This window comes from Cyrtonyx montezumae, unplaced genomic scaffold, assembly GCF_038088225.1.
Source record: "Cyrtonyx montezumae isolate F1298 unplaced genomic scaffold, pur_monq_1.0 scaffold_23, whole genome shotgun sequence".
In the NCBI taxonomy this organism is placed as follows: Eukaryota; Metazoa; Chordata; class Aves; order Galliformes; family Odontophoridae; genus Cyrtonyx; species Cyrtonyx montezumae.
In genome coordinates this window covers 10,325,832-10,338,211 of record NW_027071970.1, presented here as the reverse complement: position 1 = coordinate 10,338,211, position 12,380 = coordinate 10,325,832, and the positions used below count along the sequence as shown (strand labels likewise).

Here is a 12,380-nt window from a genome sequence, read left to right as displayed (position 1 = left end):
GAAACATGTCATAATTAACCATGCTTACACAAAGCTTCAGTGATAAAATAATATCAAGAAAAGATGTCACACTATTTTAAAAAACACATCCTGTACCATCACTAGATTACAGAGAAAACACACTTTGCAAATAAATCCAACGCACATTGCTTCACAAATTCCCCCCTCTACAGAAACTTCCCAGATTTACACTCAGGAATGGGTTTAGATGCCAGAAACAGCAACCAGCCTTCTGCCCTTTGTCATCAGAAGGCAAAGCAAGCCAAACAACAGAATTTTCAGAACAGACAGCTTCCTGTTATGAGATTAATTTCAGATTAGTACCTGCTTGCAGCCACCACACTCCAGAGGAAATGATTAAGGGACAAACTAGGACCTTACATAAAAAAAAAAACCAAGATCAGATGTTCTATTTTGACTGAAATTGTTTGTAGTACGGTCTTCCAAAATATGCAGCACATTCCAGGACAATGATAAGAAAGTGTTTTAAATAATAGAGAAGATATATGAGTTCTGGATGATGCCTTCCTTAAACTACCAAGAAGCAGCTGAAGTTTTTTTCGTGGGAATAGCAATTAATTTGTGGACATATTCTGCACGAGCAACAAGTGCTGTGATCTGCCTCCCCTACTGCAGGATTCAATTAGCAGCATGCACCTGCACCTTACGCTTCAAGAGTCATACTGAGAATGAAATGCAACCTGCCCTAGGAAGCCACCCACTCTGGTGGCATAAAAAGCCAAGAACAGATTATGTAAGAGTCAAACAGCAACCACAGAACTCAAAAACCTTCTCTCTGTTTTGACTTCTTGCAGAGAAATATTAACTGCAAATTCCAAATAGATAAGCATGCCAAGAACTGCACAACGAAAATGTGGGCAACTACATGATCCAATACTTAATTAAGAAAATACCCTGCCTAGATTCCTGGAGTCACATGATATCAAAAGTTAAGCACTGGTTTAAAAACAAAACAAAAAAAACCACAAAACCCAATCACTTTCGTATGCAAGGTATGGAAGAGGAAAAAAAAAACAGGTAGAGAAATAAAAACACCTGGTAAAGTCTCTCATAAAACTCTAAACTGGCTGTAGAAACAATTTAGTCAAATTTCAAGAGAGCAGGACTCTCAGGATACCCAGCTATTCAGGAATGGAAAGAGCGTGTACTTTTATTAGGAAAGGTCTAAGGTAACAGCTGAAATGTAGAAATTAAACTCTTGCAGCTTTCAATATTTAAAAAACACAGAACTTTATCTGACAACAGTTTCACCTCAGTGAGCTCACTGTGCACCTGGTCAGAAATGCCACAGTCTGGGCACGCTGCAAAGGCTGCTGCTGAGGCCCATTAAAACTCTTCACCCAAATTCAGATATGGCTGTTACCACGCAAACACTGGCTCTGACAGAATTCTTTAGGGACATAAATAGCTCCTGGTTTGCCACATGCACATCCAGCTGTGACAGGAACACACCAGAACAGAACAGGACACTGATCTGCCATCACTAAAGAATTCAGAGAGATTTATACCATCAGGAAATCCACTGTGTACTGTTTCACATCTAGCCCTACCACCTTCCTAGAAATCCTCCTCGTCGCTGATATTTGAAAACAATCATTTTTACCAGACACGATTTCAAACCTCTGTGCCAGAGCTCAACTTTTATACTCCATTGTGCAAAAAACAGAGGCTTTCCACTGCCTACATTAAGTAAGTCTCTGACAGGGGGAGAAAAAGGAACTATAAGCACCAATACGTAAGTCAGGCGCACCGAAATATTCACTGGAGGATAAAACCAGGATGTGGTGGAAAGCGAGGAGGTCTCTGGGGAAGAGCTGGAGGGTACTGTGGTACAAACTGAGATGGGCATCCTGGCTGTGACAACGGGCTCGCAGCCTGAGCTCCAGCTCGAGGTGGGAGAGGAGGATACGGAGCACCTGGGTAAGAAACAGCTGGTCCTGAACTCACGGCTGCAGTAAACGGAGTAGGGAAGCGTCCTGCTGGGACCGAAGGCGGAGGGGGAGGTATTCGTCGGGGCACAGCTGAAGGAGGAGGGTTTGCATCTGAAGTGAAGGAATCTTGAGGTGCTGGAGCTGTGTCGCCTGCTCTGGGCTGAGGCTGCCCCGGTGGAAGTCTCTGTCCCTTCAGCACCATCTCCTGGAGCTTCTCAATTTTCACTCGCCGCAGGTGAGCCAGTTTACGCTTGCTCTGGTACTCATCAATGAAGGAATCCAGAGCTATTTCACCATCAAGAAATTTTTCCGCCATGTTCTGTCGGATACAGAATCATCTCTTAGAAACAGCACACTCCAAGACAACCTAAAGGGCTCGCAGCCTAAAAATAACATCTTGCCTGTGACTCTCCAGTTTGCGTGTGCACAATGATGAGCAGGCTAAGAATACTGAGCAGAACTTCGAAGCAATTACTCAGAAGCACTGGGAGTTAAATACTGTTGGTGCTGAAATTTATACAGAGGTAACAGCAGTAAGAACATCTGAATTTAGCTCTGAACATTCCCCTGATCATCAGAGACAGGGCTGAATCAAGTGCAACAGCTTTCCAGACTGCCAAGCAAAGCTGAATCACAGTTTAGAACTGCTTGCAATGCCAACAGAAACATGGAGAACTCAGTACAGGGAGGCAGATTATTGCTAAGCCAGGTTTAAGACTCATGGTTACTTAAGGCAAAGCAAACCTTGAGTAAATGATGCTTTAATAATTAAAAGAGATGAGCACACATGTAATCATGAAATTGAAAAAGATGTTCCCAGGACAAGTTGTAATCACAACTCAGGGCCAAGAGGCAGATCTTTTCCCCTGATGCTACGTAGTAACTGAGAATGTCCTACAGGCAGATCTGCAAATAAAACTAACCACTTCCATTGCTCTAAAAACAAACCACCCATCAAACACTTGTATCCCAGCAAGCAGTGACCACTGGCATCTAGACAGAGACACTGGAATCACAATGGAATATTCCACCAGAACTGCTGCAGTCAGCCCTCCCATCCTGCAAACCAGCACAGGCACAGTCTCTCATTAGGTTACTAATTGACATCTGTAATGGATTAATATGTACACCAGACAGACACCATTTCCACATTTGTACGTTATTAGTTTAAAGGCAATGCCAAGGAACTACAAGGATTTGGCTTTCTATCCTGAAAAACAGCACCTTCTTCATCTTCCCAGATCTCAAGAGTAAAAAAACCACTCAGGGAAATCAAACAACAGTTACTGACGTTCAAAGCACAGACCAGGTCACATTCTCAAACCCATCCCTTTAGATTACTACATGCTCAACCAAACTTCATCTGTGCACACCCAAAGTCTTCACCAGTGGTTATAAAGGGACAGAACCGTCGTACCTCTGTGTCTTCCTCGATCTTAGCCCCCTCAGTCTGAAGGAGAGCTAGCAGTGTCTCCAGTGAGGCATTACTGGATTGTCTGTCTGCAATGGCATGAAAAGAAGAATAAATGGCAGCTGTCTGTATGTGACTTCTAAACGAAGCTATCAGCCAGCATAAAAATCTTCTACGGCACGTATGTGCAAGCAGCATACCCTAATGTTTAAGGCAGGGTGATCTACAGTGAGAAAACACAACATTTAAGTAGTTTAAGAGTATAGGCACCATGCTACAAGCTGTGATTTAATTCTAATTTTATGTTTGTAATAATGAAAGAAACTGCTTTCAGAAGTACAGTATCAGATACACAATAAATCAGTACGGAATGAGAACACGAAGTACGTGAATGTTTGATCTATGGTTAATCACAGAGAATTCAAATTGTGTTTTGCTTTTTAGCAAGGTGGAATTTAGCAAATTTAGCAGTTTAGAGAACAATAGCTAGGTAATCACATTAGGAATAGGAAGAATCCACAGCATATGATTCTGGGTGTAACAGATACCTCAGCAAAGATCTAGCTCTGAACTATGTGAGAATGGCATTTCATTTGTTACCCTAACTTACAAAGCTAAAAATGAGAGTGTGCAAAAGTAACAAAGCGCACAACAGCTCTTACATTCACTCACAAAAACAGCAAATCATCGTGATCAACAGAGACATTACCTAATTTTGTTTTCTTTATCTGGTATGCTTCAAAAAGAACCTGCAGCTCTTGATATTTTTGAGTCAAAGTTGCTTTCAAAGACTCCAACTTTGGCTGGTACAGAAGATTGCCTTCTGCCAGACTGCGGTTGCTGGCAAGTGTCATGTCCTTGCTGTGCTGAACATTTTGGGCCTGGAAAAAAGAAAGGTGCATGAAATGACAGCACAAATAGTAAGGAAGATTAACAGTTACATTGACAAATGCAGAATTTCAAAACCCAAAGAGCAGAAGTAAGCTCTCTGTGAAGTCAGTGTACCTGCAACTAGAAAAGATGCCTTTGGACTTCTTGTAGAAACGTCTCTTGCTCTGCTGGTTATGGTCAGCTTCTTGAGCTCATTCCCCAAAATCTCTTTCTCTGCCATGCAAAACCTTTTACAAAAGTGTATTTTACTCACCTGAAGGTCTCTGAAGCAAAGAGCATGCTAAGGACACCTACAGACACAAATCCCTTCTGAGCAGCACAGTTCTCACCTTTCAGCCAGGAACCCCTGGGAATCAATGGCTCTGTGAGCAGGATTTAACACCAACCTGATGGCACTTCTTGCATGTTTTTCCCACACACAGCAGGCATTTCATCAAAGTTTTCCTCTCCAAGCAGGAAATGATAATTACTTCTATTCCAAATAGAGTATCCTTCATCCCCACCTCTACTGCCACAAATGCTGACAGGTAAAGCAGCAGTTGCTCTTTAAGAAAAAATAATCTTTGAACCCCAGCTTTAAGGTGTAATGAGCAGAAGGGTGTAATTCTGTATCTTACTAAAAGGCAAAAAAAAAACCCCACAAGACTGCATCATTACAGTATTTTTTCTCCAGCATACCCTTCCCAAACAACGTTAAATCAAACCTGGATTAGTGACAAAGTCTGTGTTTCAGCTTAACCCTTCTGCTTCATGTATTGTACCCAAAGACACTGTTCTTAAGGAACAAGGGACAATTCTCACCAACCTGCTGACAGCAGTTTGCTCATACCTACACACACAGGCAATTTTATCAAGCCAGCCCTCGTGAGCTTTGAGAAAGCCAAGAGTTTGGAGAATTCTGCTCAGTAGATTCATTAAAAGATTCAGACAACAAAAACAAACAGAATAAAAAGCAAGGGATCTGATTACAGTGTGACTCAACTGGGGGGATAATTTTCCCATGGCACAACAGACATTCCATTAATCCACCCTCAAAATGTTTGGTTCCCTTTTTGTAACCCCCTACGTTAATATGCTCCTCGTACAGGGCAGAACTGGAAAACACAGTGCCTTCCTCCTTTCACACTCACGGGCTGATAGTGCTGAGTGCCACACCTTTGAAAGAGGAAATAGGGGGAAACCTGAGTGAGCTATTGACAGTGAGAGGATCAGAATTCAGGTGTTCTTGGCACTCTGGGTACAAAGGTTAAGTGCAGTAGGTGAAAATATTTCCCAGGTGTACAACAGTGTCTTCAAAAGCACTTACTTTCTCTCGGAACATTTCTATGCTGCTTTAATCTGCTCACTTCAACTTCAGCTTACATACACCTTTGGCCCCAGGTACTAATATCAAAGTTTCACTTTCTTTTCCCCTATTCTCACTAAACAATTAGAAAAAAAAACCCACCAAAACACAAAGGATAATGCCGAGTCCTAAAGGCTGCATCAATCAAAACAAAATCCTGTCCCCAAGTTGTACAAATGAGAGAAGCTGTATTTGAAACACTTTTATCATCCGAGAATTCTCACATCAAGCTTCAGCAGCTTCCAATCCTCTGCCTGTGTTCAACTTGAGCACTTTCCAAGAATAAAAGAGAATTCTCTCTTCTCACTTTTGAATCCAATGCAAAGTAATATATATTAAACCAGTTCCTTTTGTTTGTTCCCACACGATCAACTCTGCTAGACTCGCTTTTCAGAAGCTGAAGTCCCTGTTTTACAGTATTTTCCTAACAATTATATGAACAGAACTAAAAAGCACACTATTTCACAGCTTCATGGGGGAGAACCCTGCTCCTTACCAAACTACCTCCCTCCACCACATGTTTTGTTAACGAGCTGCTTTCTGATCTGCCAAAGACTGCACTAAAAGATGAACATTTTCTGACGCAGCTCCTCTTTCAGCATTTTAATGAGCAAACAATTTCCTTCGAGCGACTCAGATCTGATCTTGTGATTGCATTTTCTCTGCTGGTAAGACTGACATTCTCATTTCAAAGCATCCGTGCAGTCAGCCTGGGAAGACCAGTTTTATGGGCAGACTTTGATCTGTCTTTGGGACGAAGATGATGTTGTGTAGAACTGACTAGAGGAAAAAAGAGTGGAATGAAAGACACACAAATCCACAAACACTTTAAGTACAACTCCCAGGGAAACGATATTGCTCAAATGGTGTGTCATAAAGGAGAGAAGAAAGGCAGAATAACAGAAGAAGCTTCCTGGAGTGAAATGAAGCTGAAGTAACTCTCAAGCACTCTGATGGAAGGCTCCTACCATCCCTCAGTGGGGCTGCAAAGGAGGAAACAAACACACAGCTTTCTACAGGGACTTCCTGAAGGACTTCCACGGCATGATGAAGCTGTAAAGATGAATAAATACTCTCATAATAGGATATATCTTGTAAATATAAGGAACAGTCAGTACCATGACAGCACTTGTAAAGACATATTTACCTGGCTCGATGGCAAACAAACCCAGGTGAGCCACCTAGGTGTAACACTGATTCCCTCTGCTATCCTTACTGCTGACATCTAACTCTGGTGGCCTAATGCACATTTAGGTGAGAGCCTAATAAGGGTTTGTCTGAAACAGAAGACAAGTTGACATAGTCTTAATTTTCTTGAAATTACGTAAGACCTAGTGACTCAGTGCTTTCCACATGCTTCTGAGAAGGGCACACTTTTCTGCAGAAGATGACTGAAACCAGGATTCATACGCCGTGATCAGGTGTCCTCACCTCCAGCATTAGACTCTGTCACATTTCTTTTCTAAAAAATGGACCGTTGAACAGATGAGACACTGATACAGCATCTTGCTCAAAACCATGAGAAGCAGCAAGCCTTCAATCACAAGGCAAACCAAACAGCAACTTCTTTCTAAAGCAAAGGTGAGGACCCATTCGCTTGTATGGGACATCTTAATGCTTCACCTCATAGAAAGAATGTCAAGTTAGTGGAGGGACCAAACTCTATTAATAACAAATAGAACAAATATAATCCCAAAGCAATACAACTTGAATACAATCACAATTAAAAGAAAAACAGAATCCTATCTGGCATGGATGTGGACTCAGTTTAATCAATTTTCCTGCTACACACAGGAGTTAATTCAAGGAATCTGAAAAGCAACCACTTCACTTAGCCTAATGCATGGACTGATTGAAAAACAAACAAGCACACAATTACAAAATAATCCAAGCATCGAAGGTGCAGCACAGCATGAACAGCCCATTAAGATCACCAGTGGAGCACATCCTATGTCCTCCACATTGCTTCACAGCTCCCACGAGCCCAGGACAACAGCTGCAACTGAAGAGGCAAGGAATAAATCCAACACGAGTTGATTTGCTGTCACACCTGTTGTGCAACAAAAGTTGGAATTAGAAGGGAACTGCTGCACTGCATCAGATGTTCACCTGCCCAGCGGAAGCAGAGAGATAACAGCACACAGCTAGCAGAACTGTTAACAAGACTTTGAGGTCACGAGCACTTCAGCAAGCAGGAAACCTTAATCTTCAAACAGGTGAAAAATACCACTCAGAATCATGGGACAGGATGATGTTACTACTTTTTTTTTTCTTCTCTTTTTTATTTTTACTGTTAAAGTCTCCCCACGAATCCTGAATGGGGCAAACAGGGCAGAGGGACTGAGTTGAGCACTCTGAGACCAAACTGCCTATTGATACCTTCAAAAATAAGTCTCATAAGGAGCTACTAATCAAGTAAAAAAACCCAACAAACCAAACAAGCAGTCAAACATTCTGATTGCTTTATAGATGGCATGCACCCACGCTTTACTTTTAGGTTTCTCTGTTGTTTTTTCCAAGCCTTTAACATTCCTGCATTCTTTCATTCATTTTTAGGGATAAAGTTTGCTGTCACACTGTGGAAATGCAACTGTGCATGTCTGGAGTACAAATTAACCCCTGAAATAGGAGCTAACAGGTGCAGAGGAGGAGAACAGACTTCTGGTACAGAAAATCTATGAGAGCTTTTCATCAAGCGTTGATGAATGATAATATGTCCTCTAATGGCATCTGCTTGGTAATAAATATTAACACGTAATCCAGAGTAATTAGATTGGCTAAATTTAGGTCTCCCAATTATGTGCGTACTAGTTTTAAAAATTAGGAAATAAAGGTTAAGGGGTGAGCTTCCATTCCACAGTGTTTGCTGCAGAGGAAAGCACTGCACAGAACTGCACTTGGTGCCACTGCACACAGGCAGGTTATCCTCTGGGTGCTTAGCTGGAATACAAGACATTGTCACCATGTCTAAATCCTAACTCTGGAGCTAAATTTCACGTTCAGCGAACAAGAACATAACCACTTACACAATGTGGTTTTAGGACAGGATGAAGAATCCAAGTCATCCGGGCACGCGTTCACATAGTCCGAACTCGGGACTTTCTGCACTGCCCTTGCTTTTTTAAACAGTTTTTTTGAGAATAGGATAACACTGAACACCCCTCTTGTGCCTGCCAGCATACTCTGAAATGCTGGAACGAGAGGAAGGCAAGACATTTTTGACGACTCCATTTCATATAATTAAGGTCTTGAAAAGCAAACAACTTCTGGCAGCAGAACTCGAGCATGCAGCAACACAATGCTGCACTGTTCCTAAAGCGATGCTCCAGCACAGGTCGAGAGAAAACCAATTCTCACCACAGAAATTCGTCGAAGCACCACCAGTATCACATCACAAACTTGCTTACCATGCTGAGACTCACTTTTATAAACAACGTGCTTTTCTTTCGTGAAGATGAATACTGCTGATGAACAACAGAGATTAACCTCAAAGGATTATCACAAAAACCCCTCCGTTTTAAAAGCCTGGGAGTACCAGACAATTGGCTTCCTTCCTCTTTCCAATAGACAAGATGTTCCTTGTTCAGGAGCTAAAAGCCCAGAGGCTTCAAAAACAACCTTACAGAAAGAAAAAGCAGCTTAGCTCTTTGATGCTCTGTTTTCACATACCTGAGGCTACAGTGCACAGGACAGTGTACGGGCATATTACCCAAGTGAAATATATATATGCACACTGCCACACAGAGATTTTATATATATATATGCATACACCCCCATGATGACACATACAAATACTGCACGCTCCCTTTAGGGCTGGGAAGGAGACTATTTTTAGCTATCAGCAAGAAAGCCAAGAGGTTTTCCAAATCCTCCTCCTTGCGAGCAAAATATCGCTTTTTTGAGCTGGGTTTCCCTTGCAGTAAGGAGTACAAAGGTTTCTTCAATTACGACATCATCAGCTTCAGCCAATTTTGCCACCGAAAATACAAGTGACCTAAGAGGAGTGACTCAGGAATCCCAGTTTAGATAGTTAGAGTCAGATTTAGTTAAGAGTGCCCCATTTAAGTTATTAATTTAAGGACATTGGAATGGCCCTACGACATAAGTACATACAGGCTGAAAATCCAATTTCTACACAAGCAGCAGTGAAGTCACCACAGCTCCTCCTTACTGCTCAGGATTTCCTTCTGTCCCTCTTCCTGCTGCATGCCTCACAGTGAAAAATCAGAACCCAGCAGCACAAAGGACTTCAGTGAAGGCAGAAACAGATGGAGCACTCAAAAATGGCCACTTCCAAGATGGACAAACACTTCTGAGTTGGACAGGCTCTACTAAAAGCCTCCGTGCACAATAAAAGAGGATTACAGCACACAGTAGTGTTGCTGTATTTCCACACAGCTCAAATACCTTCAAAACCTAGCCACACTTTCCAAACACCACAAAATATTCCCTCGGGCCCAGAGAACTTTACTCTACAATTTAGAAGCCTTCTGCTGCCAACTAAAGAGGAAAGCTGGAGGGTCACATTGTGACTGTGCTCTAACTCTGCAGTGAGAGAATTCTTTGCACTAAGGTCATGAGATCTGTTGCTGCTTCTGATCTAGTCTGAAGCATGTATTGACAACAAGCAGACCACTGAGCCACACCATCTACCAATGTACCTGGCCAGAGGTTACGTGAAATCAGTGATACTGCACCCACTGATATCACCACTGAGCTAAGCTCATTACAACCTGCTGACTTTCATTAAATATTTTGTCCTTACACAGAAAGCTTCTCCTGCCCCCCAGTAATCCAGTGACATCTCAAAGGGTCTTTCCACACTCTGCTCTTTTACAGCAGAATCACTTTCTTCAGCAGTTCCTTAAGTTTTCGCACAAGCTTGCATTTCAGGAAGCCGTTACGCTCAGCCCCATCTCTCAGATCTATTTATACAAAGGTCAGAAGACAGACAGGGTGCAGAGAGAACGTCCCTGCAATGCCATCCTGCCCCAGCCCAGCCCTGCAGGGTCTCCCCACCTGCATTTCCTCAGCAGTTTGGTTGGAGGTCACCCAGAACGATTTCCGTGGGAGCACCAAAAGGGCAGAGGTTGTGAGTTTCAGGATTTTTTTTCCCTGGGATTTCTTTACTTGAAAACAAAAGGAATTAATACAAGAGCCCGAGAAGCAAAGTACATTTCTTTCCAAATCTTCACGTAAGCAGCTTCGTTATTTGCTGCTGGCTGATCGCACTGAATCTTTTAGGAGTGTTTGCTAGAAGAAGCTCCTATCAGCACCGTAATACAGCGTCCAGAAGCACACCGAAAAACCCCATAAAGGAGGAGAGCAGCAGCACGAAGCACACAGGCGCCTATTTAACGCGAAGAAGCGCAGCCCCAGACGCATGGCTCGGAGCCTGACATACTGACAAAGACATTCCGAGAGCAGCAGGCCGGGCAGCCCCGCACAGAGCAGCTCTTCTCACGGTCCGAGGGCTGGGACCGAGCCCACAGCCGGGACACCCCGACAGAACCCTTCCTGCTGTCCCAGGCGTGAAAAAAGAGCTGTGATAAAACGGAGGAAATGGGGATAAACAGGAAAAAAAAGGGGGGGGGGAATAATAAAATAAAATAAAATAGGAGGGGGAAACCAAGGGGGGGGGGGGGGAAATACTGGAAGGGGGAAAAAAAAACAACAAAAAAGGCATAAACCCGGTGCCACCCTCACTCCGACAGTGGCTCCTCAGCAGCAGGCGGGCGCTGACAGCCCCCCCCCTACTCCCCGCCGGCTCCGCCGCTCTCACGGCCGCCACACAAAGGCCGGGAGGACGCAGGGGAGAAGGGGGGGAACCGGCGGCCGAGCCCCGGGGCGTCCCGAGAGGACACCGCATCCCGGCCGTGCGACCGCGCAGGGCTCCGCTCACCTCTTCCATCTCTCGGGCCATGCCCTGCAGCCGCTCCTCATCGTCCAGCAGAGCGCTGAGCTCCTGCAGGCTCAGCCCCTCCAGCCGCCCCGCGTCCAGCGCCATGGCGGCGCGGCCCCGCTCCCGCCGACCGGAAGTGCCGCGGCCCCGCCGCCACGGCCCCGCCGGGCACCGCCCTGGGCGCCCCCTGCTGGGGGGGAGGGGCGGTACCCGAAGGGCGGGAAGCGGCGCGGTGTGCGCGGTCGCTTCCGGTGTTCGAGGCCCTGTGCGCGGCCCTCGGGCCTGGTGTGGTGCGGTGCCTCAGGAGCGCGGTGTGGCACGGGGCGGTCTGTGCCGGTGTGCCTGACGGCAGCTGCAAGCGAGGGAGGGAAATCGGCGTGACTGCTGAACTTGACTTCCTCACCGGGCTGCGGCGCGGTCACGGTGAAGCGCGGGAGGGACTGCGTTATTGTTTGAGGCTGAATACCCATTCAAGATAAAAATAGCTAAGAATGGTTTCTTGCCCAGCGTTGGTCCTTTGTTCACTTTAAGCACTTTCTTCAAGCTTGAAGGTCAAGAAGTGATCCAAGGAAGGATCATGTTCAAAGCACAGTCTTATGGCTGTGCTTTGAACAAATATGTGTTTTATAAGAGATTTTTACAGGCTGAGTGCTGGGGCTGTGCGGCCTGGAGAAGAGAGGGCTCCAAGGAGAGCTGGGAGCGGCCTGGTGATGTGTGACAGGGCTGTGAGAATGAAGGGGTGGGCTCCTCAGCAGTGCTCGTTGCCCTAGGACAAGGGGAATGGCTTCAAACTAAAGGGATAAGGTTCAGACTGGGTATAAGGAAGTTTTTACACTGAGGGTGGTGAGGCAGTGGCACAAGGTGCACAGAGAGGTGGTG

General features: G+C 44.6%; 1 protein-coding gene across 1 annotated transcript; it reads right to left on the bottom strand.

The window, feature by feature from the left end:
* Nucleotides 1–873: 873 nt before the first annotated feature.
* On the bottom strand, nt 874–11,632 carry VPS37B (VPS37B subunit of ESCRT-I). Its single transcript, XM_065739174.1, has 4 exons — nt 11,502–11,632; nt 4,073–4,244; nt 3,370–3,452; nt 874–2,271 (listed from the first exon to the last, which is right to left on the bottom strand). The coding sequence occupies exons 1-4, from the start codon at nt 11,604–11,606 to the stop codon at nt 1,780–1,782; spliced, it is 852 nt and encodes a 283-aa protein (XP_065595246.1). The 5' UTR covers nt 11,607–11,632; the 3' UTR covers nt 874–1,779.
* Between the last annotated feature and the right edge of the window lie 748 nt (nt 11,633–12,380).

Bases quoted from the DNA above. Each gene is read 5' to 3' on its own strand.
- VPS37B (XM_065739174.1), bottom strand. From the start codon at position 11,606: ATGGCGCTGGACGCGGGGCGGCTGGAGGGGCTGAGCCTGCAGGAGCTC. The intron at 3,453-4,072 runs GTAATGTCTCTG...ATGCCATTGCAG, and splicing joins GATAAAGAAAACAAAATTAG to ACAGACAATCCAGTAATGCC. The intron at 2,272-3,369 runs GTACGACGGTTC...TGTATCCGACAG, and splicing joins AGATCGAGGAAGACACAGAG to AACATGGCGGAAAAATTTCT.